This window comes from Artemia sp. Qi Xiang Cuo, chromosome 11 (assembly GCF_049724085.1).
Source record: "Artemia sp. Qi Xiang Cuo chromosome 11, ASM4972408v1, whole genome shotgun sequence".
Lineage (NCBI taxonomy): Eukaryota > Metazoa > Arthropoda > Branchiopoda > Anostraca > Artemiidae > Artemia > Artemia sp. Qi Xiang Cuo.
Window position 1 is genome coordinate 39,279,771 of NC_142804.1, and position 27,475 is coordinate 39,307,245.

Consider the following 27,475-nt stretch of genomic DNA (forward strand, 5'->3'; position numbering starts at 1 on the left):
GCGTAAACACATTTAGTTGGCCATACAGATCATAAAGAGGTCCAACAATAGTTGGGTCGACAACATTTTTCCGTAATTCTAGCATTATTGCGCATGTATGCCCGAGTCAAATGCGCTCAGTTCAAAATGTTACTATAATTTTAATGTTTATTTTCAATATTAAGTACAAAAGAAAATATTTACAATATAATTAGTTTTCAGTGAAGCGCCAATGACGCAGTAGGCTTTAGGTTTTTACAATTAATGAAGGGGGCAGTATCGAAACTCTTGTTTGTAGTGAAACTATACTCTTCTCGAACAATCTTAGAAAGAACTAAAAAATTAAACTGAATATTTGACGTATAATGATATTAATAGCTGAAAGCTTATCAGTTTAAAATTTACTGTAATTTTAGTGTTTATTTTCAATATTAAGCACAAAAGAAAATATTTGTAACATAATTCGTTTTCAGTAAAGCGCCAATGACGCAGTAGCTTATAGACTTTTACAGTGAGATTAAATAAAAAAAACTTGTTTTTTTTTAACTGAAAGTAAAAAGCGATATTAAAACTTAAAACGACAGAAATTATTCCGTATATGAAAGGGGCTGTCCCCTTCTCAACGCCTCGCTCTTTACGCTAAAGTCTTTTATTGTTTAAAAAAATGGAGTTGTGAGAAAGAGTGTAACTTTAGCGTAAAGAGCGAGGCGTTGAGGAGGGGACAGCCCCTTTCATATACGGAATAATTTATGTTCGTTTTAAGTTTTAATGTCGCTCCTTACTTTCAGTAAAAAAAACTTTTTTTTTATTTAATTTTTGAACGTTTTCAAATTAATGCAGGTTTTGATTTTGGCTCACCGTACATAAATGATCAAAACAAAATTTGCATATTAATTTTACTTTTATTTGGTTATATGGCTTCCTCGAAAATTGTTGAATTTTATTTACAAACGTTTTTATTAGTAACAAATATACGTAACTTACGAATTAACTTACGTAATGAACTTCTATATTAATATATTTTTAATACGTACATTAGGGAGTTCGCCCCCTAGTCAATGTCTCGCCCTTTACGCTAAAGTTCGAATTTTGTTCCAATTCTTTAAAAATGACCCCTTAATCGTCAAGGCCTTTAATTATAATAAACAATTCCTATGAAAGCACTAAAAAGTCGTAGGCGGAAAGAACTGATCTTTGAATTGGAGGCGAACTAAGATCATACGCGTAGTAATTTCTGTTCGTTTTAAGATTTGATGTTGCTCCTCACTTTCAGTTGAAAAACTTGTTTTTTTTTATATTTAGTTTCTGATCGTATTTTTAAATAACGCTGGGAAATCCGGCACCCCCTTCATAGCAATGTCCATTCCCCCAGGTAAAGATCCTCCCACGTAACCCCCCCCCACTGCCAGAAAAAATCCCTCCTGAAAACGTCTGTATAATTCCCAATAACCAATAGGCCCTACTATAGATAAACATTGGGTACAGTTCATAACTTTCAGCCCTTCCCCCGGGGACTGTGGGGGATTAAGTCATCCTAAAAGACATAGTTATTATATTTTCGACAATACTGAACAAAATGGCAAATTTCAAAATTTTGATAGGGCGACTTTGGGAAGAAAATGAGAGTAGGAGGGGGCCTAGTTGCCCTCCATTTTTTGGTCACTTAAAAACGGCACTAGAACTTTTAATTTTCGTTCGAATGAGCTCTCCCGCGATATTCTAGAACTACTGGGTCGATGCGATCACCCCTGAAAAAAAAAACACGCATCCATGATCTTTCTTCTGGCAAAAAATAAAAAATTCCACCTTTTTGCAGATAGGAGCTTGAAACCTCTAAAGTAGGGTTCTCTGATACGCTGAATCTGACGGTGTGATTTTCATTAAGGTTCTATATCTTTTAGGGGTGTTTCCCCTCTTTTTCGAAAATCAGGCAAATTTTCTCAGGCGCATAACTTTCGATGGGTAGGACTAAACTAAATGAAACTTATACATTTGAAATCAGCATAAAAATCTGATTCTTTTGATGTATCTATTGGCTTCAAAATTCTGTTTCTTAGAGTTTCGGTTACTATTGAGCCGGGTCGCTCCTTACTTACAGTTCGTTACCAAGAACTGTTTGAAAAGGAAGCGATACCAAGGCTCTTGTTTGTAGTGATTTTTGTTCGTTTCAAGCTTGATTTGCACATTCAATTTAAGTTTCACTCGTCTAAGATTTATTTATTCACTTATATTAGTGTCTATTGTATGTTTGTTTGCATTGATTGTTTATTTAATTTCTGTTCGTTTTAAGTTTCATTTATACTTCAACAGCAAATTTTTTTTTTTCGTTTCAAGCTTGATTTGTATATTAAATTTAAGCATTACTCGCTTTAAGATCTATTTATTCATTTATAGTAATACTTGGTGTATTTTTTTTGCTATGATTGTTCATTTAATTTCTGTTCGTTTTGGGTTTCATTTATTCTTTAAGAGTAATTTCTGGTCGTTTTGAGTTTGAATTTTAACAGGTATTTGTATCTACTAATCTTAAGTTTAAAATGGTCTTTACTTTTCTTTGAAAAACTTCTTTTTCAGAAAGTTTTTTTTTGACATATTTTTACTGGGAAAACTCAAGAAATGCTTTTGCATTTTTCAATTCGGCCTTGCATCTCTTAATAACTTGCATTATGGATGTCAACCTTTTCTCTCCTTTCTGATATCTTTATGAATAAAGATAGCACCCCTTTCTAAAGCTGCGTAAATTTTAGCGCGCTAATAACTTGTGATGAATAACATTTTAAATTAAAGAGCAGTAAACAATTGGAATCAGCATAAAAACCGAGTAAAACATTTCGAATCAGCAATAAGTTCTTTTAGAAAATCGAGCTGTTGACGAAAAAAGAACATTAAGAATGACCCCCCCCCCACCAAAGGATTTAAAATTGACTGAACTCAAATATACCCAACAAAGCAGTTGTTAGCACAAGAAAATGACTGAAACCGGAAACTTCCATTTTAGGTGGTTCGTCTGATATTTTTTGATTGAAGAGGGTTGACGAGCTACGGACCAATTACAATAAAAATGAAGAACAACTACAAAAGCAGTAATATTTCTTTGCAATACATTGACACAGTCAAGTATGGTAAAAGTAATTTATTAAATCAGTCAAGTGCAATAACAGCTTCTAGGCAGCTATTGCATAGAGAAGGATGCGGTCTAAAATATTCCATAAAAATTCTTTTCCAAAAGAAGAGTGAATAATTCCAAGCCTTGTTTTGTCATTTTCATCAAAAACTATAATATCAGAAGTCGTCATCACAAAACCTGAAAAAAAAAGTTTTAGTATCATATATTAGGCTATATTTCGTTACCTGAGCTCTCTTGTTTTAAGCTTTCTTATAAAAATGTGACAATAGCAGCATACACAGTAGAAGATATAATGAGAGATATCTCAGAAGTGAATGAAAAAATTCTACCAGTAGAAGAAATATCCCAAAGGTGAAAGAACTACTTTCTGTAATGATATCCTATCAAAACATACATGACAGAGGCCGCATGCTCGTACATTTGCCCGCATTTGAGATTGCCGGCAACAATAAAATCCCAAGAGTAATGATTACACCATCAAACTATAAATAACAAAATAAAACAAAGTAAAATAAAATCAACATAGGTCATGAAATATCACTCATCAAAGAAATCTCCCTAGCATTGACACAAGTTTCGGAAATAATTCAAATAAACCAATTTGGTTTCGTATAACAGAAATCTTTCATTAATAACACTAGGAACCAATAGATTATAAGAACGTGATACTTGAATCAATTATTCTGTTTCTTACACAGAAGTACTATGGCCTTTCTAATCTGGTAAGTCACAAAATTCGCCTCGTTTCTGTTTTAAAAAGTGTCGGCGGGAAAGAAATCCATTATAAGAAGCTTCGAAATAGCTGACCAATTTATTAAACCAATAGGAGAGGACTTCAGGAAAAATTAAAACTGCCCTAGTACTAAATCACACGTTGCTAAATCAAACCAGATTCGCTTTACGTATACAGAGAATCTTAAGTCTCTACTACTGTCGAGAATTTGGCTGTCACGTTCTATAAAGCCACGAACAGCACTACTGTTTATTTCAAAAGACAAAATCATTTAAACGGAAAATGATATCTACTATAAATCAAATCGTAATAGACGAGGACAAGAAGTTGGTCGGCTCACCAACAAAACTAAAATTTTGACGAGATATTTTCTAAGCTCTAGGGCTTGTTTTGTTTTTTATATCCTACATGGTGTTTTGGATCCCTCCACAGAACTTCACTATATTCCTATATCTCTGATGGCCTTAAATCTGATGATCATATAATAAAAATTACTAAGAGAGCAAGTCGTTTATTTTCCGTCTAAATTTTTTTACCCCAAAATGGTTTCCCCAAGTATCATACCCTTAAATAACGTAATATACTTCTTTTATCAGACCTACTTTACGATGCGCATGTCCTGTATGGTATTTCACGTGTATTAAAGGACAATAAAAAGAAGCTTAGTCGAGACCAATTCGAAAAAGGGCATTTAGAATTATAAATAAAGAAGGAAAGTCCCATATGAATATTTCCTCAAATTATTTGCATGTTGGAAAGGATGAACTGTGCTTACATTTTACTAAAGAGGAATCATAAACCATCATTTGTCTTCTATTTTTCCATCGCCGATTTGTTAAAAGAGCCAAACCACCCACTAAAAATATCTTTAACAACTTACTAAAAATGACCACTTTGCTCTCACAGACTAAAAAACACGACAAGTTTCACACATTGTTTTTCAAGAATTATACATGAAGATGGCCAGCTTAGTCAAGGGAATTGGCTCATTTTAATTGACCCATAATACAAATAGGAAAGATCAAAGTGCGAATAGTAGTTTGTTCATTGTATTCTTTAGGGCCGTTCTTTTACTCATCTTTGTGCTAAGATCTTACATCTTTTGACAAAGAACGCTTAAAAGTGAGACAAATCGCTAATTCAAAAATTTGGCTACTTGTCAACACAGTTCTGAGCAACATTTATAAACTTGTGCCTCTGGCATCAAATTCTTTAGATTGATCTCAAAGTCACTTTTGCACCTCAGTCTTAACTTCATCATTCGATCAAAAATGTTTTCTGCGTAGAGCCTCTATAAGAGGTCCAACCAAATGAAAGGCTGATTGTCAGGGTCAGGGCAGTAGGGGTGATTCCGAAGTGAAACCCCTATGCCTTCCCAAGGCCAGAACATAATTTGCACTTTACTGAAAAAAAATACAAATGAATCTGCATTGTTAGTTTAATATACATATAGGCCTACTGATATTTAGTAATCGAAATGTTAATACTACTTGATTTATTAGCTTTATAAAAGTAAAAACATTTATATTTTCTTCAGTTAAGTCCAAATTATGTTCTGGCCTTGGGAAGGCATAGGGGTTTTGAGCCCAACTTATGTTAATTTCTTCTTCTTTTAAGTTTGACTTGGTGATTTATTGTAATTTCTGTTCGTGTTGGGTTTCATTTATTTATCGATGCTGATTTGTGGTAGTTTCAAGCTTGGTAGATTATTTGATTTTACTTTTTGCTCATTTTTTGTTTAACGGAGTTCTTTACCTTTCTTTGAAAAACTTATTTTGTGGAAAAGGTTTTTTTGTAATTAATTCCTGAAAGAGGCTCTAATCGAAAACCATTTTCGATCAAATGAAGAATTTAGCAATCAGATGCATAAGTGGCTTTGAAATCAATCTAAAGAGTTTTATGCCAGAGAAATACGTAAATTAGAACAACGACGGGATGAGTGCATAAATGTTGCCGGGGAGAGTGTTGAATAGTAGCCAAGGTTTCGAATTGATTACATAAATCGTTTCTGAGTTACATGAATTTGCCTCGTTACTTATCAAATTACCCTCGTATATTATTTTATTACATTTCTCTAAAGAAGTTACATGATTTTTACAAGAATTTTTTATTTGTCATCAACCAACTTTTTATTTCTTACAAAAAAAAAAAAAAAATAGTGACTTCTTTTACATTTTAAAAGAATTATTTTTTTCATAATAGAAATTTGAGGACTAATAAATTTTGATTTTTATATACATAGAAATAAACAGTTTTCGGATAAAAAAGAATATTTTCTGCAGTCTTGATACCATTAAAAATTTAGCAGTCGAAACAGATTTCTTATGATTTTCTCTCTTTTGTCCTTTTTTAGTATCAATTTTACTATTTATTTTCCCATTTTAGTCTTATTTTTATTTCCCTTCGACGTTTGTGCATTTCTCTTCAAATATCTTTGATTTTTATTCAGTTTTACTTACACTTCATCTTGCACTTTCTTTTATTAGTCTCTTCAGCACAAATCCTCAGTCTATTTCACCTATGCTTCTCATTCCTTTTTTTTTAACCAAAACTTCAAATAATACAAGAATTTAATAAAACACTCAAAACTAAACTATTTACATTTCAGAGCTTGACCAATATCACGAAGGAGGGGATATTACCCGCATTCATTCAGTTATTCAACAGAATGACTTCGTATTTCTAAGTAGTTCTAAGAGCTTACTAATTTATCAATGTATCAAGACAGGGTTTCCCAAAAAGTATGCCTTTGATCCCCTTGATTTTTTTTTTAGAACGGATCAATCCTTATAAGGACCTGCGTATGATGACTTTCCTCATTTTGGCGGCATGCAGTTCCTAAAAGTAAATCTGGGAGCTAGAGTAGATGTGCAATGCCTGAAACGGGCGATATCCCTGTCTATGTCACCTCCGATATTCTTCCTCTACACAGTTTTTCTCTCACAATCTTCCAGTCTTACAAGCGTCTTTTCCAAAATTGCCAAAGTCCGCATCTGAGCATGACATCAGCCTCTGCGAGACTGTTGAGCATTTTATTTGTTGCGTTGATCTTCCGGCTGCTAAAACTGTGTCAAAGTTTTCTACTTATCGTGCAACAGAAAGAGCGTTGGCTTGGTCATAAATCAAACACACAGATCCAAGATCAAAACTGAAATCGAAGCTGAAGGTAGCTTTAAAAATACAGATACAGGAGATTACTGGAATCACCAATAAACATGCAGCTATACTCTGTTGTCTGTTCGCATTAATCATTCTGAAAAGCGTATTCAGGGCCATCCTACCATATTTCGAATCTTTACTCAATGAATAAACAACAAAATTTTTATAAATCCTCTAGCAGACTTCAGTAGCTTTTCTGAGACAAGTTCCAATACATCCTCAAATCCAGGTTCTCGTAAATTCTTCCGAGGGAATTGCCGATTAATTCCCTGATGCAAATTCAAATACACTTTTTGAGAAACATTTCGGTTGACTCCCTCAACCAAATTTCGGTAGGAGGAAAGTTTTGGTAACCAAATTCCGATAGACTCACTGACCCATGTACTGCCAAAGTCGGATACCGGTACATTTGTTCTACCAAGTTTTTAATAATTCCCTTGCTTTAGAACTGGGTTTTATCGTAAACCTTTTGAATATAATTCTTGCAATAGCACTATTCCTATTACATGGGCAAACAAAGGTCCTGGGTTAGCGAAACGGGTCGTTACGGCCAAATTTGGAGGAGTCCTCCCCATGCGCGGGTAATATGTTAAACTAATTAATAAAGTTAAATAGTACTTACTTTAGTTACAAGTCCAGCGGCTACAGTTTGACCTGAAGATCTGCACACAAAACGCCCTAATTCTCTAAAATCCCCATAAGTTTCAATACAGATTGGTCTATTAACCTCAATCTCAATAATTCCACTTGAATTTTTTGTCAATACACGAGGCTTCTTCCTAAGAACTTCTCCAGTTCCTTTGTGAACTTGAGCAATAAGCTTCTTGAATATAGCTGGCTCAGTGTGACCTTGACAATGGAGTTCAAACTGAAAATATTCGAACAAAAATGAGACTAATCATCAAGAACGTACCCAATGTTATTTTTCGGGAGGGGGGGGGGGGGCAAAAAAAGTTTAAAAACATTTTCTCAAAAGTTTAAAACTTTTCTCTAATAATTGGTTATGTCTTGGACTATTTCTAGATTTAGTGCTGAAGGCGCCTACAGGTGATTGATTTAGTGCTGAATTTTTCCCGAGATTTTCCCCTCTTTGTCTTAGAAATAATTGCCATCAATGATTAACCATTATGTAGGAACAGCATACTTGCAGATGCTTAACATTATGAGATACTACGACCTTTTAAGGAGGACGGGGGCATATAAATAACTTTTCGATAGCTCTAAATTCTTAGTCTATTTTGTATTTTTGCCTGACAGCATTGTGGCTCTGTTTGGGCCAAAATTGTTGTTCTGAGGTACAAATCGCAGATATCAGTAGTTTGTTACAAATCAATCTCTTTTGTTACTTCATAAGGGCAAAAGAGATTTCAGTTTGTGTTCAAATGAGTTCTCACCTAAAATACTACTACCACAGGTCGATCACCTCTGGGGATTGAATAAAAAAAAAGAAGTAATATAAAAGCGCAAAAACCGTCCTTTTTAGGGAAATACGAAATTTCGTATTTTTTGGATGCGGGCATGAAATCTCCACTCACTAGTTCTCAAACATGCTTAACTTAACAAGTTTTCGGCGTTTTGACGTTGGAAGTAACCTGAAATGAGGAGGGAAGCATAAATTCTAGTGATTGACCCAACAATTTTTTTGGGTAGACTAAGAAGGGGCATGTACATATGTTGAGATCTGATCTGAGGAAGGGTAAAATTTTAGAGTGGGATGAAAATCAAATAGAACACAAAAAGAGACTATGAAATATTGATACATCCTGAAGCCCAAAGGTTTCAATTTGAAACTCTTAAAATTATCTACGAAAAAAAAAAAAAAGAAAAGTCTGCAATAATTTATGGATATTTTCTATGTCAACTGAAAACGATTCACATGTCCTGAGTCAGATGTAGGGACACATACTAGACTAAAATTTGTTCAATGACCCCTTCCTCCTCCTTTGGAAAAATTTAAATAGTTACAAATAAAAATATTTTGATATTCAACGTCGCTCTTTACTCTCATTAGGAAAACACATCGATTTTTAAATTTAGTTAGTTATAAATACACAATACTGCTATATCCAGCATTCACAGTCCTAGCCACGAGTTGTAAGAGCAATATTAGAAATTTCCAGCTGGATCCTCATTAAAGATTAGTACACCTGTGTCTTAAGAGGTTTAAGCAGATTACAAGGATAGATCATAAATAGTAGAAGCACTGATGTAGCTGACCAATAAGTGTATCAAAGACATTAGAAGTAGAGTAACGATGCTACTAGAGCATACTGAGCACTATGATCCTCATGGCATTAAAACATACTTAGCAGCAAAGACAAGAGGTGAGCCAGACGATTCACTGTTATAGTGGTTTAATTCAATTTTATTTTGAAAATTGTCTAATAGAATTGAAAATTAAATTAAAAGCGAACTTCAGTCATAAAAAGTATCTTAGAATCTGAAAAATAAGAGAGGTCAGTCTAATTTTCGGCGTAACACCTTAATTTAGGTATCCTTTTCTCAGAACACACTGCGGTTCATAAGCGTTCAAATGGGGATAAATCCATTTATTTAGACAGTGAAAACAGGTACAACTTTCTAGATATTTCGAACGCATATACAGCCACCGTCATTAGTAGAAATACTAAAGTATTAAAATTGAAACTAACATATTTATACAAAACAAAATAAATAACTTACCGGTAATTCACAAAATAATGAACTTCGGGGTTATTCACTAGATTTTTTTCCGAGATAATTTAATGACAATTTTCATCCAAAGTTGTGATGTAAATTTCCTTTTTAATCTTGCTTAAATGTGAAATAAATTTCAAATGAAGGTGGCAAAGCCTTCTATGTCTTCTAATTGCAAACTAAATGTTGAGTTGGTCTCATTTCCCCATATATACGATGTATTTTCGACAGAACAACTTAAATTAGGTATACTTTTCTCAGACCACACTGCCTTTCTATGACAAACAAATAAACGTTCAAATGGGGATAAATCCGTTTATTTAGACTATTCTAAGACTTACCCGAAAGGTATTTATTTTGTCTTGTATAAATACGTTAGTTTAATTTTAACACTTTAGTATTCCTACTGATGACGATCGCTGTATATGTGATCGAAATATCTAGACTTTTGTACCTGTTTTCACTGTCTAAATCAATAAATTTATCCCCATTTGAACGTTTATTTGTAGGTCAGTCTAAGCCCCCTCGAAAAACCATATAGAGTGTCAATAAAGGCAAGAAAGGCAAAAAGTAATTTTCTTGGTCAAAATCATAGCTTAAGTTACAAAAGAAAATTAGTTTTGCCAATAAATAGTAAAATACAATCCAATTTCCAATGGAAAAATTATAAAAAAACAAAGATATGTGTCTATACTCTAAGTTGCCTACAAATGTGATAAGCGCGTTAACGCCATTGAGAAGAATTCGCGGGCATCGCCCGATCCATTTTTGTGTTTTAACATTTTATAGCTTTAAGCCAATCGGTGACAACTGTGCAATGCAGGTACACACACAGGATTTTGCTACAAGGAGTTGAACTTTAAAAAAAGAATTTTACCATTAGGAGCTATACTTCATAAGTAATGTCCCTCTCCCCTTGTGTACATCCATGATATTATGTAAGTAATTTTTTCTTCAGACAGCTTGGGTAAAGAAAAAGGCTTTTCTTCAGGAGGCTAGACTTGATTTGTAGGATTAAGCAAATATATATAATTTAAAAAAAAATAGGTTAAGAAGAAAATGACAAGCATTGAAAAACAAAAAACAAAAACAAAACAAACTTACGGGAAATCCAGGTATAACAGGCAATTCGATTCCAAAAAGTACAATTCGAGCTTCAAATCTTGTCGTGACATTAACTAGAGATGAGGAGTGACATATAACATTGCCCATTCCCACTTTGGAAACATCAATACCAGTTAATGTTACAACCACTGGATCCCCGGCAAAAGCAGATGCAATATTAACAGAGTTGACACTTATGCTCTTCACAGACGCCGATTCGCCTGGAATAACAGGAAGTAAATATTACAGTAAATAAGAGACATGTTTAAGAACAATTTTCACACTTTGTATAGTAGATTAAATAACGGTGTCTTTACGACACCTTCGTCTTTACACTTCCGGCGTGAATTTCTCATTTAAGCTAAGCAGTGTTTTGGAAAAAAAACGAGTAGTGATCTGACGGTTTTCCACTGAGGGTTCCAATTTTGAGTCTTATATACCAAATCTTCTTAGCCCGGGCTAAAAAATTGCCCTTTCCAAGTTCACATGGCTGCTAATTTAATTTCAAGCTCATATATGGAAACCCAAAAAAAAGAGAAAGAAATGTAGCTCCATAATTGATTGCGTAACTTGTGATGTAATAAAGCAAATTACATCCTTGATTTTACGAAACAAATTCTCAATTAGACTATTACATTATGTTAATACTATATGAGTATTGATAGTAATTTTTATATTACTTTTCAAAACATTTATTTTACGATTTCACATGAGCTGTTCAGAGCCCAACTGATTATACAAAAAAAAGTAATAAGCTAAATTATCGGTTTTCAATTCAAGGCAACAATCATCTAGCAAGGAGAATTTCCAGAATTATTTGGTGTTTACTTAGTCTTAGCACAGTCAACTACGGACCTGATCAAAGTGAGCTTAATACAGTCCATCATTACGCATAAGTTTTCATTCCAAGGAGTGTCTTTACGCTACTACTACCACTGTTAACAAGTCATCACAGCACCAAGCCACCTGATACCATCAATGCAGCTCAAGCAAGTTCTGTACACTCCCATGTTTAAAGCTCCACTCTACACTCTCTTCAATGAAACCCGTATCTCCTTTACTTCTGTCTTTGTGACCTCTCTCTATCCAATTCGAGCACGTCTTCCTTTTCTTCCGGCACCGGCTGAATTGTAAAAAAAGAAGAAAAAAGAAAAAAAAGAACAAAAAGGCAACTCATCCAAATCCAAGAAATGTAACCTCAGTCTTGGAAAGTCTATCTTAGCTTGTAGTCTATCTATATAGTCTATATATGGAAAGTCTATCTTAACTGCTGTAGATAGTTAAATAAAACCAAAATTTTCTGAACGACAAATTGTTTGATATACAATCGTTATGCCTACTTTCATCGAATTTTTTGAAACACTCATGTTTCCCAACCATATTTGGTAATTATAATTACCGTGGCTTCTCGTATTTAATCTGAGTTCAAAATTTTATCTTCTTATTCTTCCAAACTTCTTTTAACTACAAAAAAAGAACTCCATGTGCCTTGGCTATTCCAATTTTTACACCTCAACCACATCCATCACCGCTACTAATAATACTGCCTAAGTATGGAAGAAGGGCTACCAAGTAGGTCATTTTTCTTGATACCTAGCGTCACTTCTTTATCGTTAGTCTTTGAAGCATAAATTTTTTAAACCATTCTCGAAGTGAGAACTCTCAAAATATTTGTTCATTTTGGTAACATTTTCACCTAGGACACTCAAATTATTCGACCAAGTCTAGAAGAGTTTCAGGATGTTCTGTAAAACGTTGTATCATAGCCTTCAATATTTTTTCTAGGAATAGACCACCTAACTGATTCATATAGATGAAGAGATAAAATACAGCCTTTATTTAAATACTGATGTCACACCGTATACAAGATGATTCGAGATTCAACGCTGAATGATCCGTGAAGGTAAGATACAGCACACAGTCTAGGAGTATCTGCTCATATTTTCAGGTTCAAAGACGGTTTTATTGCGCCGGATCTCTTATTAACTTGATAAAACGTGTGAAAACAATGACAATTTGCTGTGGCCTTTGTTGAGAACGAACAGAAGTTCAAGAATTTACTATTTTCTGCTGATAGACTCAGCATCGGTACTATGAGGCGATCGTAGCAGCGGCTTTAGTCTCTTCTTTTGAAACATTAATGCGAGTACACGTTGAAGTATTTTCCGTAGGCTGTTCGCTGACTGTACGCTACACGAAAGGTATTACCTAGCGAACCTTCTGGGGCTGTGACTGACACCTAAAATTTCATATTAGGACTCACAGAAGCACACAAACTGATTAGCCAATTGGTTTCAAACCCGATGGTGCTGGCCCCATTAATGTAAATTAAACGTTTTGGGCTAAAAAGTAAAAGAGGTTTTGCAAGCCGAGCACTTACCTAAAGGCATTATCTGTACGACGTCCCCAGTAGCAATCATGCCACTTTCTATACGACCTCCAATGTTAAGACTGCTTCCCGATCCCTTGTAGACATCAGTTACACAAAGTCGTAAAGGCTTCGAAATTCCTCGTTCTGGAGCCCGAAATGCATCTGGAATAAGGAGGTCTGCAAGTCTGGCTAGTAGCATTTTTTTAAGAAAGAAAATAAGCGTGCACAAAACATGAATATTGAATTAAATCCAAAAGCAAAAATGATGTGACTTTCGCAAGAGAATTCAAAAAAAAAAAAAAAAAAAAATTCGTAAAAGCTTCGGAATTCCTCGCTCTGGAGCCCGAATTGAATCTGGAATAAGGAGGTCTGCAAGTCTGGCTAGTAGCGTTTTATTAACAAAGAAAATAAGCGTGCACAAAAATAATAATATTCAATTAAATCCAAAAGCAAAAATGATGTGGCTGTCGCAAGAGAATTCTAAAAAAAAAGTCGTAAAGGCTTCGAAAATCCTCGTTCTGTAGCCCGGAATACATCTGGAATAAGCAGGTCTACAAGTCTGGCTAATAGCAGAAAATGAGCATGGACAAAACCAATAATATAGATTCATATCCAACAGCAAAATTATTTGGCTGTCGCAAATGAATTCTTGAAGAAAATAAATCAAAACAAAAACAACAAAACAAAATGAAATAACTAAACTTAAATAAAGAATTTCAGCCATACCTATTGATTAAAACTGAAACTTGAATATCGTTCAAATTAGAATTGCACATAGAAGTCAATTTGCCTAACTGTATGCTACAATCTGCTAACCAGAAAAAATAGCGACAAAGAAACTCCAGATCCTTTTCTACCGGCCTCTTGGTGCAGCATACGCAAAACCAGCGTTGTATCTTTCTTTCAATTTACACTACTATTGTTTCATAAAGTTAATCAACTGGCACCTAAGTTACTCAGCTACAAATATTAAAAAAATACTACACTACCCAAAAATAAATCGGCATACGAGGTTTATTTTTCGTTTTTAAAATTTTATCAATAAATTTCTAAATAAATGATTTTTTTTTTATTCAGAAATATTCCTAAGAAAAAAAAGTACAGATAATTTTGTTGAATTAAAATAACGTATGCCATAAATGGCTTCAAAACTCACTACAAGAAGAAGAATTTTTTTATGATAGAGCTTAGGAGAAGAGCGTGGTGATTACACAGCCAAAAATACTTACACAGGGTGTGCAATAAAATCAAATTAGGATGGGTGTTTTTTTACAAGGCCACCAGCGCAATTCAGGGGTAACAAATGCAAAATACAGATAGCAACACAATATCCTGACGACTTCCAAGAAACAGGCTCAAAATTTAAATAATTGCACATAGCACATATTGTCTGGAGACCAAATGAGCGTACGCACACAAAGGTGGGGTGGATTCAGTCACTACCCAATTAAAATAGAGAGCCCTGTGCTGACAACAGAAATTGCCTCTACAACTTGCTCATATTTTCTTTGCAATTTTGGTACATATTTCCCTAGTATTCATGCGCATGTCATGGGCATTACAAGTTTTAGTTTTAGCAGACGACATAGAGTGCAGGGAAAGACTCTAGTCTCTATCTTAATTAAGATACCATGAAAAAATTTGAAGCCCAGTTTCTCTGGAGTTTTCACGTAAAGGACTAGTGCATTCGTTTCCAGTTTTTCATATGAGTCATTACATATTTCTTCTTAGCGAAAAAACATTGCATCTTAATTTTTTAGCATGGCTCTCCAGAGACCATAACTAGGCTCAATATGTACCACCCATAGTCCATAATGAAGCAGTTGAGGTAGATATTGAGCCAGCAAGCTGTTTTTATTGTGAATATCTGTCCCAAAATTACAACAGTTCCACAAGCGACCCCCTAGATGTAAGTATCTCCTACTGAATAGGCCTAAAAAATGTTTTAATTTTAAAGATAATCAGTATTTTCAAAAAGCAACCCCTTTTTTCTCCCCCAATAAAATTTATTTTCTTCACTAGTGTTTACATTTATTTCTGTTTCAAAATGTAATTTCGGGGTAGCCATCAAAACGATGAATAAACGAGGACAAATTTACAAAATTATAGATCTATATTTTAGGCCCTTCTCGTACCAAGTACTACAAACAACTCCCTACCACTGAAAGCTACAAAGGAAGAGTCGCAGCAATAAGAAATATAAGACCTAAAAACTTACCAATAGCTTCAAGTAACGTAAGGCCTTTGTACCACGAAGTCAAGCAGGGTTCAGCAGGTTTTCTTGTCAAATTGACTCCAGACAAACCACTAACTGGTATGTATTTAATCTCGTCTTCCTTAAAACCAATTTGTTTGAGGAAAGTTGCCATCCGTTTTTTTATATCTATAAATCTTTCTTCTGACCAATCACATGTGTCCATTTTGTTAATAGAAACTACAAGCTGAGAAACACCTAAAATTATACATTCTTGATTGGAAATTTCATTTGCTACTTGATATGAAATGAAAATTGGTGATAAGTATAAGAATTAAGGGTTATTCCGGAAATATAGGAAACACTAACTTAAAGAAGTCATAGCATGGAAGCTTGAAGGGATTAACTCAAATGCTTTGGTCCCAAAATAACCACTTTTCGAAAATAAATCCCTTCCCAAAGAGTTTCCCGCAAAAACAAATTTTAGAGAGAAAAAAAATCAAATTATTTTGTGCATTAGAAATAGTTTTAATGAGCCAGAATCGCTATCCTGGTTTCACCATCTTATCACGGACATGGAATATTCTACCTTAAATTTTTATAAGCAGCAAACTGAGCATCAGAATTAACAACGAAAAGAATCATATAAAATATATCAACATCTTCCTTTCCTTTGCCCTTATTCGACTTTGTACGAAAATAATTAATATGGACATGTGACAAAAAAAAAAGAAGAAAAAGATCGAACTTGCAATGCTTCTAAAATAGCATTCGAAACTCACAATGCAGTAATCTAAGTAGAATTGCATATTTTCAATACGCTAAATAGTCAAAAATGTTTAACATTTTTTTTGTAAAAATTTTCACGAAAAGTACTGATATTCAATTTTTTGGGATTTAGGACAGCTATGTAATGTTGGATTTAAATCCCAAATGCTAAGTTGGTTATACTTAATGGAATCTCGTGATATTGTGCTCTCATCAAGTTTTTTGCAACAAACAGTGGCGTAGTTTGGGGGAGGCAAGGGGAGGGGGCAGTTGCCCCCCAATCATTTGAGAAAAAATATTATGCAGCCCATGCCCCTTGACTCTCCGGATGTGGACCCCTCTTGCCCCCAAATAGAAAATGCTACAGCTACGCCACTGGCAACAATAATATTCTTGGTTAATTTGCAACAGCTAAGTAAGATGCTGTACTCCCATTTGGAATGGTCTCTTGATAAAAATAATCACCAAAAACCCGTCTTTTGACTACTTTAGAAAAATATTCAACAGATATGACCTATAGAGAAAGCCTAGGTAAATTGCGTATTGGGACTGAAGTTTTTAGCAGCCTAGCAGCATGAAAAAGTTCATAATATAACAAAACAAAAATGGATCATTTCAATTACAGAAACGTCTATAGAAAAGGAGCTTCGCGAATAATGGCATTTCAATGCTTACCTAAAGTGCGAATGAGCAGTGCATGCTCCTGAGTTTGTCCTCCAGATTCAAAGCCAGTCTCAAATTCACCTTTGGTAGCATCCACAACAAGCACTGCAACGTCGGCTTGAGCAGCACCAAGAATCATTCTGGGTATAAAATCTTTATGACCTGGTGCATCCAACAACGTGATGTTTTTAGTTGCTGTTTCGAAGCTGGATTGAGCCACATCCATTGTAACTCCACGTGACCTATGTGAAAAAAAAAACACATTGAAAATATTAAACAGTTCGTGGTAACGAACCGTAGTTAAGGAGCGATGCGACTAAATAGTAACCGAAATTCTAAAACGAAACTAATATTTTAAAATCAATAGATGTATCAAGAGAGTTGTCTTTTTATGCTGATTCCAAATATACAAGATTCACTGAGTTTAGTGTTACCCATCAAAAGCTATGAGCCTGAGAAAATTTGCATGATTTTCAAAAAAAGGGAGAAACACCCCCTAAAGTCAAGTAATCTAACTGAAAATTACAAGATCAGATTCAGCGTGTCGGAGAACCATACTGTAGAGGTTTCAAGCTCTCATCTGCAAAAATGTAGAATTTTGAATTTTTTGCCAAAAGTAAGATCACGGATGTGTGTTTATTTATTTGTTTTTGTTTTCCCCAAAGGTGATTGAATCGAAAAAATGATTCCAGAATATCGGGAGAGAGCTCATTCGAACGGAAATTAACAGTTCTAGTGCCCTTTTTAAGTGAACAAAGATATTGGAGGGTGGCTAGCCCCACTCCCACGCCCTTTTCCCCCAGTTATCCGATCAAAACTTTAAGATAGCCATTTTGTTCAGCATAATTGAAAGGTCTAAAAACACTGTCTTTTAAGATACCATGACCCCCCACAGTCCTTGGGGGAAAGTCTATTAAATTGTGAAACTTGTCCATTGTTTACGCATATCATTTGCTACTGGGAAGTATGCATACATTTTTCTGTTGGGGGAGGAGTGAACTTTCTGCCGGGGGGATTTCCCACGGGGAGAATTTTCCATGGGGAGGGAAGTCTCCGGGAGCTGAGATTTTCAGGGGAAATTTTTACTACTACTAATAACAACTCACCGCAGCACTGAGCTGCCTGAAGCCAACATAACTAGGCACCATCCCAATCTATTCAAAGCCTTCCTCTTTAAACCCTCAAAGGAAGTTCCCATTTCCTTTAAATGGGAACATCTTCCTCTCAGTAAGTATAGTAGGTCATCTGCATATGCCTGGCTATACCTGGATTGCTGTTTTAAGAAATTCAGCAGGGTGTTCATGACCAGGTTCCACATATATGAGGAGACTACTCCTCTCCCCCCTGCGGGCATCCTTTCTGAACAGTCTTCGATTGTTTTATTCCCTTTAGCTCAACGACTATCAGTCGATTCCTGAGTATATGGAAATTCCATTTCTGAATAGATCTATCTGATTCTCTATTTGAATCTCAGCGATGCCTGTGAAGTTATTAAAAACATAATAATGTAATGATAATGTAGGGATGTGGATATGAACATATATTAATTTTGGTAATAAAATTATCTAATTTATATTCACCCACCTTTCTTTTTATAGCCGATCAGATGTTGAATAAAAAACGATATTACGTGAACGATATTACACTTTTAAAGTATCCTGTATCTAGGGCATACCTAAGAAATCGAAATTGTTACTTTCACGATCTACATAGATCTTAATTAATACATAACTTTTTTCATCCAAATTAAATTAGTTAACAAAGGGTTTTATTTTAGCCCCGTTTTAGATTCAGAGACATTAGCAATGATCTATAGCAAATGTTTGACTTTATCTATCTATCTATCGATGGATCAACGACGCTTCTTGACTACTAAGATCATTGCGCTGGGGAATTTGTTTAACCGCACTTTCCCCAGATTCACGGCTGCTGAGTTTGTAAAGTCCAAGCACTGACCCCCACCCCAAGCCAAAAGAATTTGCTACACCAAGACCCGACCCCCTTTTCCAAAGGGCATGGAATTACGAGTTCAACTCGGTTAGTGTGACCCTAATGTTTGTCTAAATAATAAGTATTTGAAGACAGTCTGTTCTCTTTTTTTGTGATTACCTTTCTTCCATACTTTCATCTAAAATCCAAGCGTAAGCAAAGGACTGCTTTCCTAGTTTTTTAGACTCCGTTTCATATTTATGCAAGATCTTCTGTGAAACTTCACCAAGTTCGTAAAGGAGGTGACCCATCATGGTGGATTTACCAGCATCAACGTGACCAATTACAACTAGATTCAGACGGTCTTTGGCTCCACTCCTTTCTTTCTCATAAAGGGACATTACATCTCTTTTCCTGAAATGGATCGAAAGAAAATGAGAAATAGCATATCATAAAGGAAGACCTTTGATCCTAAACTAAATCAAAAGAGAAAGAGAAACTAAACCGGTACTGAGTTTTAATAGTTTAACATAAAACAAACGAAATTTTTTTCAAAAGCCTTGAGTTTTTTGTTTGTCTAAAAGAAAGTATCAAATTTTTGAATTTTTCGTAAGAACACTTGGTAATAATAATTTGTATGGCAAATTGTGCTGAGAATAAAGTTAACTAATACTTTGAGAGAGAGAGAGAGATAGAGAGAAAGAAAGAGAGAGAGAGAGAGAGAGAGATAGAGAGAGAGAGAGAGAGAGAGAGAGAGAGAGAGAGAGAGAAAGATATTAAATTTACTTGATGGGTTTCAATGGCGTCTGGTGCTCAGCTGTTCTTACGTCGGGAACCACAGAGATATTAGTAGGAGATTCTGATCTTGAAGTTTCAGCGGAAGATACAGGGGACAAGCCTAGAAATTAGAAGAATATATCTTGAATTTGGAACTACTAATGTTTGTTTGCTAGTATAATCAAATTCGGATTGTGTAACAAGGGATCATCGAGTGATAACACCAATGATATTTATCTTTCTTTTAACAAAAGTGCAGAATGCAAAAGTCTGGTGCAAACAAGAAGAAAAAGGGCAGGCAAACATATTAACATAACTAAATATAACGAATCAAGCACTTTGACATGAAATGGAAGCTGCACCACTGCTCTTGAGCGAATCAACATTGCCAGCATAATCAACAAATAAATGAATCAAGTTCCGGTTTTCACACACTCGAGTAATAAAAGAAAAACTAACCAATATGTATTCTATCCAACACAGTAAATTCAATATTGGTATCCACATGATATATGCCCTTAATTATTGTAAACTCATTAATAAGAACAAATGTTGCTCTTTCCAAATTGAAATGAAAGCCACTTTAAACGTTTCAAGCGCTGTTAATAATCAAACCAGGAAAGATACGGGGTCTCCTTAGGAGCACATCTTTTAATGCGTGAATGGTTAAAGCTATTCGTGGGATACTGTACTGAGGTACCAATTTTAGCTATGGAACCTACCTGAATTCCCGATTACTAGTATTTAGACAGAAATTTGCAGCTTTTGCCACATGAGATGTATTTAAGCATAAATAATATACCAAGGTCTCTTACTGAATCATTGAATGGAAAATTACAGAAGCCATATTGCTATAAATACCACGTCCACAATGTCGAAAAGTGACATTGTGCAGCCTTAATGACTATGAAGCCTAGAATTACTTAAACGTTAACTATATAAACTATCTAAAAAATTTTCAATAATAAAATTTATATAAAATGATCACCTTCAAGAATATGATGCATTTCAACATCATCAGACTTTTTTTCAATCTCCGTTATCGACATTATCACAAACAATTCCTTGCAGAGCCAAGCGACCTAGGGCCAACACAGCTATGTATGCTCCTTCTCTACCCCAATTTGTTTAAAGCTTCACTTTTTACTCCTTCCTACAAAGTTTCCATTTCCTTTCAAGCCCTTTCTTGTCACTTCCTCCCACCCTAATCGGGGACCACCTGCTTTTTGCTTGGCCCAAGATGGAAATCAAAAAGTATAATTTTCGCCAATCTATCATACTTCATTCATAAAAAATGATTATGTTAACCTTATGAAAATAGATGTAATTTTTACCAGTAAAAGGGATGCTTTTACCTAAATCAAATCCCCGCTTTGTAGGGTTAAATTTGAATCTTCGTCACTATAATTCGATAGTAAAAACTAACTTTCCCCATTAAAATCTACAAGTTCCGCAGTAAGGTGGAACTGTCAGCAGTTAGGGGGAACTTAGTCACAATATTTGTTTCTGCATATGTAGGGAGGTTAGAGGTTATTCTCACTCTCTTTGTATTTGTCAGAAGCATATCTTATGGGAAGCTTGGAAATATGGGCCTAAAAATGCATTTTTCAGCGTTTAGGGCACCTACTTCCCATTAAAAGAAACCTAATTAATTCTAAATGTTTAAAATCAATACAAAAATTAGATCCATTTTAAACTCATATCGTTATCAAAATCCTTTTGTAGAGTTTGGGTTACTATTGGAAAGGGTCACTCTTTACTTACAGTTAGTTACCATGAGCAGTTCAGTCATAATTGATATAGTTATTAAGAGATGCAGAATATTCTGGAATTCTACATACCTGTGGTCCCAAGGATTTCAGAGAAATGATTGTAAAGTTGGATACAATTTTCTTTAAGTCTTTGCGATTCCAGTAAAGAAATTTCCAGCTAGAACCTAGGATAATTGGTAATATTTCAGTAACAGATTATGTAGGTTGCCAAGGAAAATCTTCTGAAAGTAGGTCAAAGTCATTTCCATTATTAAAACGACTAATCAATTAAAACGGTAAGCTTTCTAATAATCAAGTAAATGATAGTCAAGTTGGATATAATTTTTAGTGTTTGCATTTCTAGTGAAAAGATTTTCGAGCTATAAACTAGAGTGAATCGTAAAATGACAGCAAAAGAGAATGTGGGTTTCTAAGGGTTACCTACCTAAGTTTGGTCCAAAGTCATTTCCATTTTTATTTCTAAATAAAAGCAATCGGCTAAACTAGTAAACAAGCTATTAATCAGATAAACGATTGTCAAGATGTACATAACTTTTCATTATAGTGTTTACCTTTCCAATTATAACCAAACATGCTTGGTAATATGTCACCAAAATAAAATGCAGGTTGTCCAGGAGAATGTATACAATGATGGTAATAAGCTACTTCCCATTCAATTTTTAGAGGAGAGAAAAAAGCAAACAAAACAAACAAACCAGCTATTAATCCCACCCCAGCACAAATAAAACGAATTCTTGTTTCACTGGAGCACTTACCTTTATCTGGAGTAGCAGATGGCACAAGAAATCCACTTACAATTGTAGCTTTAGGCGTTGCGGGAACTACTTTAGCAGTAGTCGGTCGAGCCACTGGACCTGAAATCACAGACAGTGCTTTCGGTGCTCCAGGTTCTATTGACGGAGGCTAGGAAGAAATTTTTCAAAATTAGCATACATCGCTAAGCTAAGCGCGAAAACGAACACTTAAAAAACACAACAAATACATCTTAACTACTATGCCAGTACCCACGACCAAGGAGGAAATACACACTAAGCACGAAAAAAAAAACGCTTAAAAAAACAACACAACAAATACATCTTAAATACTGGGTCAGTACTGACGACCAAGGATAGTTCAGCTTTGTCACACGGAAATTATAAGCACGAATTTGCTTTTTTATAGCTATAATGTGGTCAGCAATGCTGAATTTTCTAACTAGATAAGAGTTGCGGGCAAAAGGGGAAAAACGTAAAAGATATTTTGCGAACCGGAAGAAAACTGAACGAATTTTTGACTTGTCAGATTTTGTGAGCATTTTCCGAAACGGCGATATGTACAGATAATGTGGTAGAGTGACAGAGTTGAAAAGTTTCGAAAGAAGACGGCGGTTGAAGCGTAAATTCAAGGCCGTATCCAGGGGGAAGGGGTTAGAACCCCCCCCCCCTCCGAAATGTTTGTCTGACTCGTAAAAACGTTACAAAAATGGACATAAACAAATTTTGTATGCGCTTTTTTTAGGTTTTTTTGAATAACCACCCCCCAATTTTTTTTAGTAAAACCCCTTCCGAAAAAAAACTGGGTACGGCCTTGCGCAACGTATTTGTTACAAAGGGGGGCAGTAGCCAAACTCTCGTTGATAGTGATTTTTGCTCGTTTTAGGCTTGATTTGCAGATTCAGTGTAAGTTTTATTCATTTTAAGATTAATTTATTCATTTATATTAGTACCTGTTGTATGTTTTTGTTATGATTGTTCATTTAATTTCTGTCCGTTTTGGGTTTTATTTATTCTTAAATAGTAGAAACTTTTTTGTTTGTTTTAGGTTTGATTTGCATATTCAAATTAAATTTTACTTGTTTTCAAGATTTATTTATTCATTTACATTAGTACATGTTGTATGTTTGTTTGCTATGGTCGTTTATTTAATTTCTGTTTGTTGTGGGTTTCATTTTTTCTTTCATAGTAATTTCTGGCCGTTTTGAGTTTGAATTATAATAGATTTTATTTTTTCTGATCTTTTGACTATGATTGCTAATTTAATGTGTTTGCTGTGACTGTTTATTTAATGCTTGTTCGTTTTGGGTTTCAATTATTCTTTAATAGTAATCTCTGTCGTTTTGAGTTTGAATTATTATAGATTTTATTTTTTCTGATCGGTCTTTAATACGTTTAATACGGTCTTTACTTTTCTTTGAAAAACATTTTTTTCGGTAATTTTTTTTTTAATTAAAAGAAAGAAAAATATGCCCCTTAAAGGTATTTTAGACGCGAAAATCTTCGGATGTACGCCTAGCTGACATGTTCCTTATCGCTATGAGTAGACTGGTAGCCTACCGTTTACTAAAGTTGTCAGATTTTTCTTCGGCCAGCAAATGGCAGACCGTGGCACAGGTGGCAGACCGTCGGGTGGTCTAGCTATTGCGGTAAATAAAAATCCACCTGACCAATTAGATTTCTTTGTTAGATTTGAGTAATATTAATTTTGCTGTTGAGCTAGGATCTTCTGTATTTATGTGCCGATTAAAAACTTCCTATCAGCTTGCGCTTCACTAACAAAAATTCTATCTTCACTTTCCCATGATTGAGAAACTTGAAAAACAGGGAAGAAGAAAAATGCAAACTACCTAAATGACAGCAGTCAGATTAAACAACGAACAAAAAAAAAAGATTGAACAAAAATATATTTTTTAAATCCGAGAGAGGCAATTTTTTCTCTTTTTCTCAATGAAAATATACCAAAAGCCATTTTTCAATGAAAATGCCAAAAATAATCCCCCTTCCCAATTGAAACCACCGAGACATTTTTATTAAAAACCCCAAAATACTCAAAACTACAAATCAAACATTCTGTAATTTCAACGAACAAGAATGGATAAAGGTCCGGATATAATGCGACTTACCTTTAAAGTGATTTGCGAGACCTTTTCGTCGACTGGTACAGTGGTTTTAGAGAGATCAACTTGAACTGTAAATAGCTTCAAAATATTAGTAACACAAACGTAAAAATAATCATTAAACATAAGAACATTAATATCCAAGTAATTTTTTCCAATTGCCTGATTACTTGAAAACTCTTTCTCAATTTGAAACCCCTTTCTTAGACTGGAATAAAAAAGGGTACAAGTAAATGAAGAATTAGAAGGAGAAGGGTTTTTTGGATAGAGCCAACTTCTTTTACCGTTAATGGGGGCTGTCAATTAAGATCTAAAAATTACCCACAAAGTACGAAATCGTACTTCCCGACAAGAGGTGTCACTATCATTGCCCCTATGTTCAACTAATATTAAAAATAATATCGAAGTGATCAAATGCATCGTTTCAAGATATCGGTTTGCCATACTTTACCTGCATAAGGGGCAGGGATTGCCCCACACTGTTTTAGAGCCCCCCCCCCTTCTCACACTGGTAAAATAGCGACCTAAAATCTGCTCCCGCTTTGTGACTGTTTTACCATGTGAATTTTTAAGGTTTTGTTCTTTTTCAATTATTCTTTGAAGATAGGCCGTAAATATCAGTCAAAATATCCACCACTATTTTTTTTCTACATTGCTCAAAAGCACTTGTATATTTTGATATTTTTCTTCGTCATATCTCGTCAATCCAACCTCAAAATTGCTATGGGTTTTGTGTCCGTTTATACAATTATGTGGGTTTAATATGATGTTACTCTACGAATCGACGTAATATAAGAATTTTACCATTATTTCCTAAATGTTATGTTTTTAAGCCTATACAATGAAGATATACGCCATCTATACTGTAATAAAACAGAGATCACTAAAATGAGGGTTGCGAAATAATCGAGCACAACCAAAATATCGGAAGGAATACAAAAAAAGATCTCACACTTGAAATATTATTGCATAATAATTTACTATGATTATGAACATTCTTCATAGTTTATTCATACGTGGCTATTTAAACTGATAGGATTCAAGAAGAAGAATATCAAACGTTATAGCAAATCTTATTTTAAAGTACAGTTTCGACCTTGGGATTTGTTTTTTGCTCCTTGCAATATTTCGACAAATTCATCTGAATTATCAAACCAACTATTGGATAAAAAAATATAGTTTATGTTTGTCCTCTTCTGGTTTTGTTTACAGCGGCAAAGAACCGATGACTAAAGTAGCAGCATAATTTGCTGCGTTAAGCAGACGACTGATGTTTGTTAAAGTGCGCTATATTTTTATATTCTTGAAAAGAGATATGGTAAACATCCCAAGTGCAACGTTTTTAGTTTATTTTATTATCTGCTTAGCTGAGTTGTGGAACAAGAAGAGCAAATGCCCGTTTTTGTAATTACTGATCCCTCAGATGCCCTAACTTCTCAAATGACCCAAATAGTCCAAAAACACTTTGTTTATACATAGCGCATCAATCCCAACTATTTGTTTAATATTAAAGGCACACAAGATAAAAATTTCATAATTGATGTTTTGTTTGATTCTCACAATGTCTCCAGCATTGTACTACAGCTTCAAGTTTGAAGCAACAGGTAGTCGTCCTTCCGCTTAGCTAGCTTGTATCCTTAAACGGGATATACTTCCCCCTTCCCCTATTCCATTCAAATCTGATCAATCTTTCTTGACCATACCTACTGGAACTACTATTTTTTTTTTTTTATAAACTCTTATCTCCAAAATAAGGATCACTGTTAAATCCTAGACAAAATTCACAAAGACGTGTAGTCTACTGAAAACTAACGTGAATCGATTTGTTTGGAATTCATTACATCATTTAATTATGGGTAATCTTAATACTAATATTAGCCGATCTTCAGTGAAAAATGGATCACTGTTTGAGTGTCTTCCAACACATCCCTTTATACCCAAATCTCATAATTTTCTTTTATGTTTATCACACTAGAAGAGGCTTGTGATACCGATCATATAATTTGATTGCCTGGCACTATTTCTACTCCCTCCCCTACTGTTCATGATAATGGACAAAATTTTGCAATATTTACACTAATCATTTCAGCATTATTTACACTAATCACTGATAAATCATAAAGGAAAAATTCAAAGCTGCTTCAAAAAAGTAACTGGAATATAGCGAAAACAGCGTTACATTTCTACACGTAATACACCTCTTTCTACTAGGCTATACGTGTTATTAAGGCCATACCCTGGATTTTTTTTCGGAGGGGGTTTTACTCAAAGATTTATTTTTTCGGGGGGGGGGGGAGGGTACACAAAAACATCAAAAAACTCATACAAAATTTGTTTATACCCATTTTTGTTACGTTTTTACGAGTCAAAAAAACATTTCGGGAGGGGTTCAAACCCCCCTACCCCCCCCCTCTGGGTACGGTCTTGCGTGTTATATACTTCCTTGTTTTATAAGGCACATATATTTATGTAAATCATATAATAGAAAGATCTCGGCTTTTTGTTTCTTCCCTGTATTCGTTCAGGCCTTCGGCTCTTAAGATTAGACTGACGTCATCACTGTCATGATTTTCTGAGTGCAAAATACCCAAACTGCCTGCTTTACAGTCTACTAAAAAACGAGGGGAAATGAAACATATGATTGAAATTTTTCTTAAAAGAGTAAAGAAAAACACCAAAAATTTTTGAAAAACAGAATTTCAATTCAGAAAAAAGGCAGAATAAACAACACAAGGAAAGCAAATATTTTAGAAACTATAGGGTTAAATCACGTGAGCAAACACACAAGATCAACAGTGTATATAAATTGGCAGGAGCTTTAGCCAAAATTGTTGAACTAAATACCACTCTGTTATTCTATAGTGTTTCCCATCAAAATTGAACTGAATCATAAGTAAATTTGTTGTCCAATTGAGCCGCTGCTGTCTTTCTCTTGCACAACATTGATTATTATAACAGATCAGAGGCATTTTTTGTTCGTTGATTAAAAAGCTCACTAATTGACGACTCATATCTTAGGCAAGTGTCATCTCTTTATAGTAGTACACTATTACGTGAGCAAACATATCGATAATAAAAAAATTTAAATAAATAATTTTAATTAATCATTTAACAATTTAATAAAAAAGAAAAAAAGAAAGAGAAAAAAGTATCAAAGTTAAAAAGAAGTTCGTTCAATTAAGGAAAAAGGAAAAATAACAAGATTTTAAATCTTTGTAAAAAAAAAGAAGGAAGAAAAAAAGAATCTACGCTTGCGACTACGTTTTACTAACTCTTCGTCCAACTTTTATGCTAGTATAATGTACTGTCGTAAAAAAAAATACAAAAGAATCAAATTCTACAATTTCAATA

The 27,475-nt window shown here is 34.4% G+C and overlaps 1 protein-coding gene across 1 annotated transcript in view; it reads right to left on the reverse strand.

Moving 5' to 3' along the window:
* Positions 1–3,075: 3,075 nt before the first annotated feature.
* HBS1 (translation elongation factor EF-1alpha (GTPase) HBS1) overlaps positions 3,076–27,475 on the reverse strand; it is a 39,827-nt gene continuing 15,427 nt past the window's right edge. The window contains exons 4-13 of the mRNA XM_089096770.1: positions 24,131–24,195; positions 22,008–22,155; positions 19,490–19,601; positions 18,884–19,117; positions 16,787–17,016; positions 15,368–15,601; positions 13,159–13,311; positions 10,779–10,999; positions 7,621–7,866; positions 3,076–3,283 (exon numbers count right to left, since the gene is read on the reverse strand). Of these exons, the coding sequence (XP_088952896.1) occupies positions 3,275–3,283; positions 7,621–7,866; positions 10,779–10,999; positions 13,159–13,311; positions 15,368–15,601; positions 16,787–17,016; positions 18,884–19,117; positions 19,490–19,601; positions 22,008–22,155; positions 24,131–24,195 (1,652 nt within the window). The 3' untranslated portion in view covers positions 3,076–3,274. The remainder of the gene's footprint in view (positions 3,284–7,620; positions 7,867–10,778; positions 11,000–13,158; positions 13,312–15,367; positions 15,602–16,786; positions 17,017–18,883; positions 19,118–19,489; positions 19,602–22,007; positions 22,156–24,130; positions 24,196–27,475) is intronic.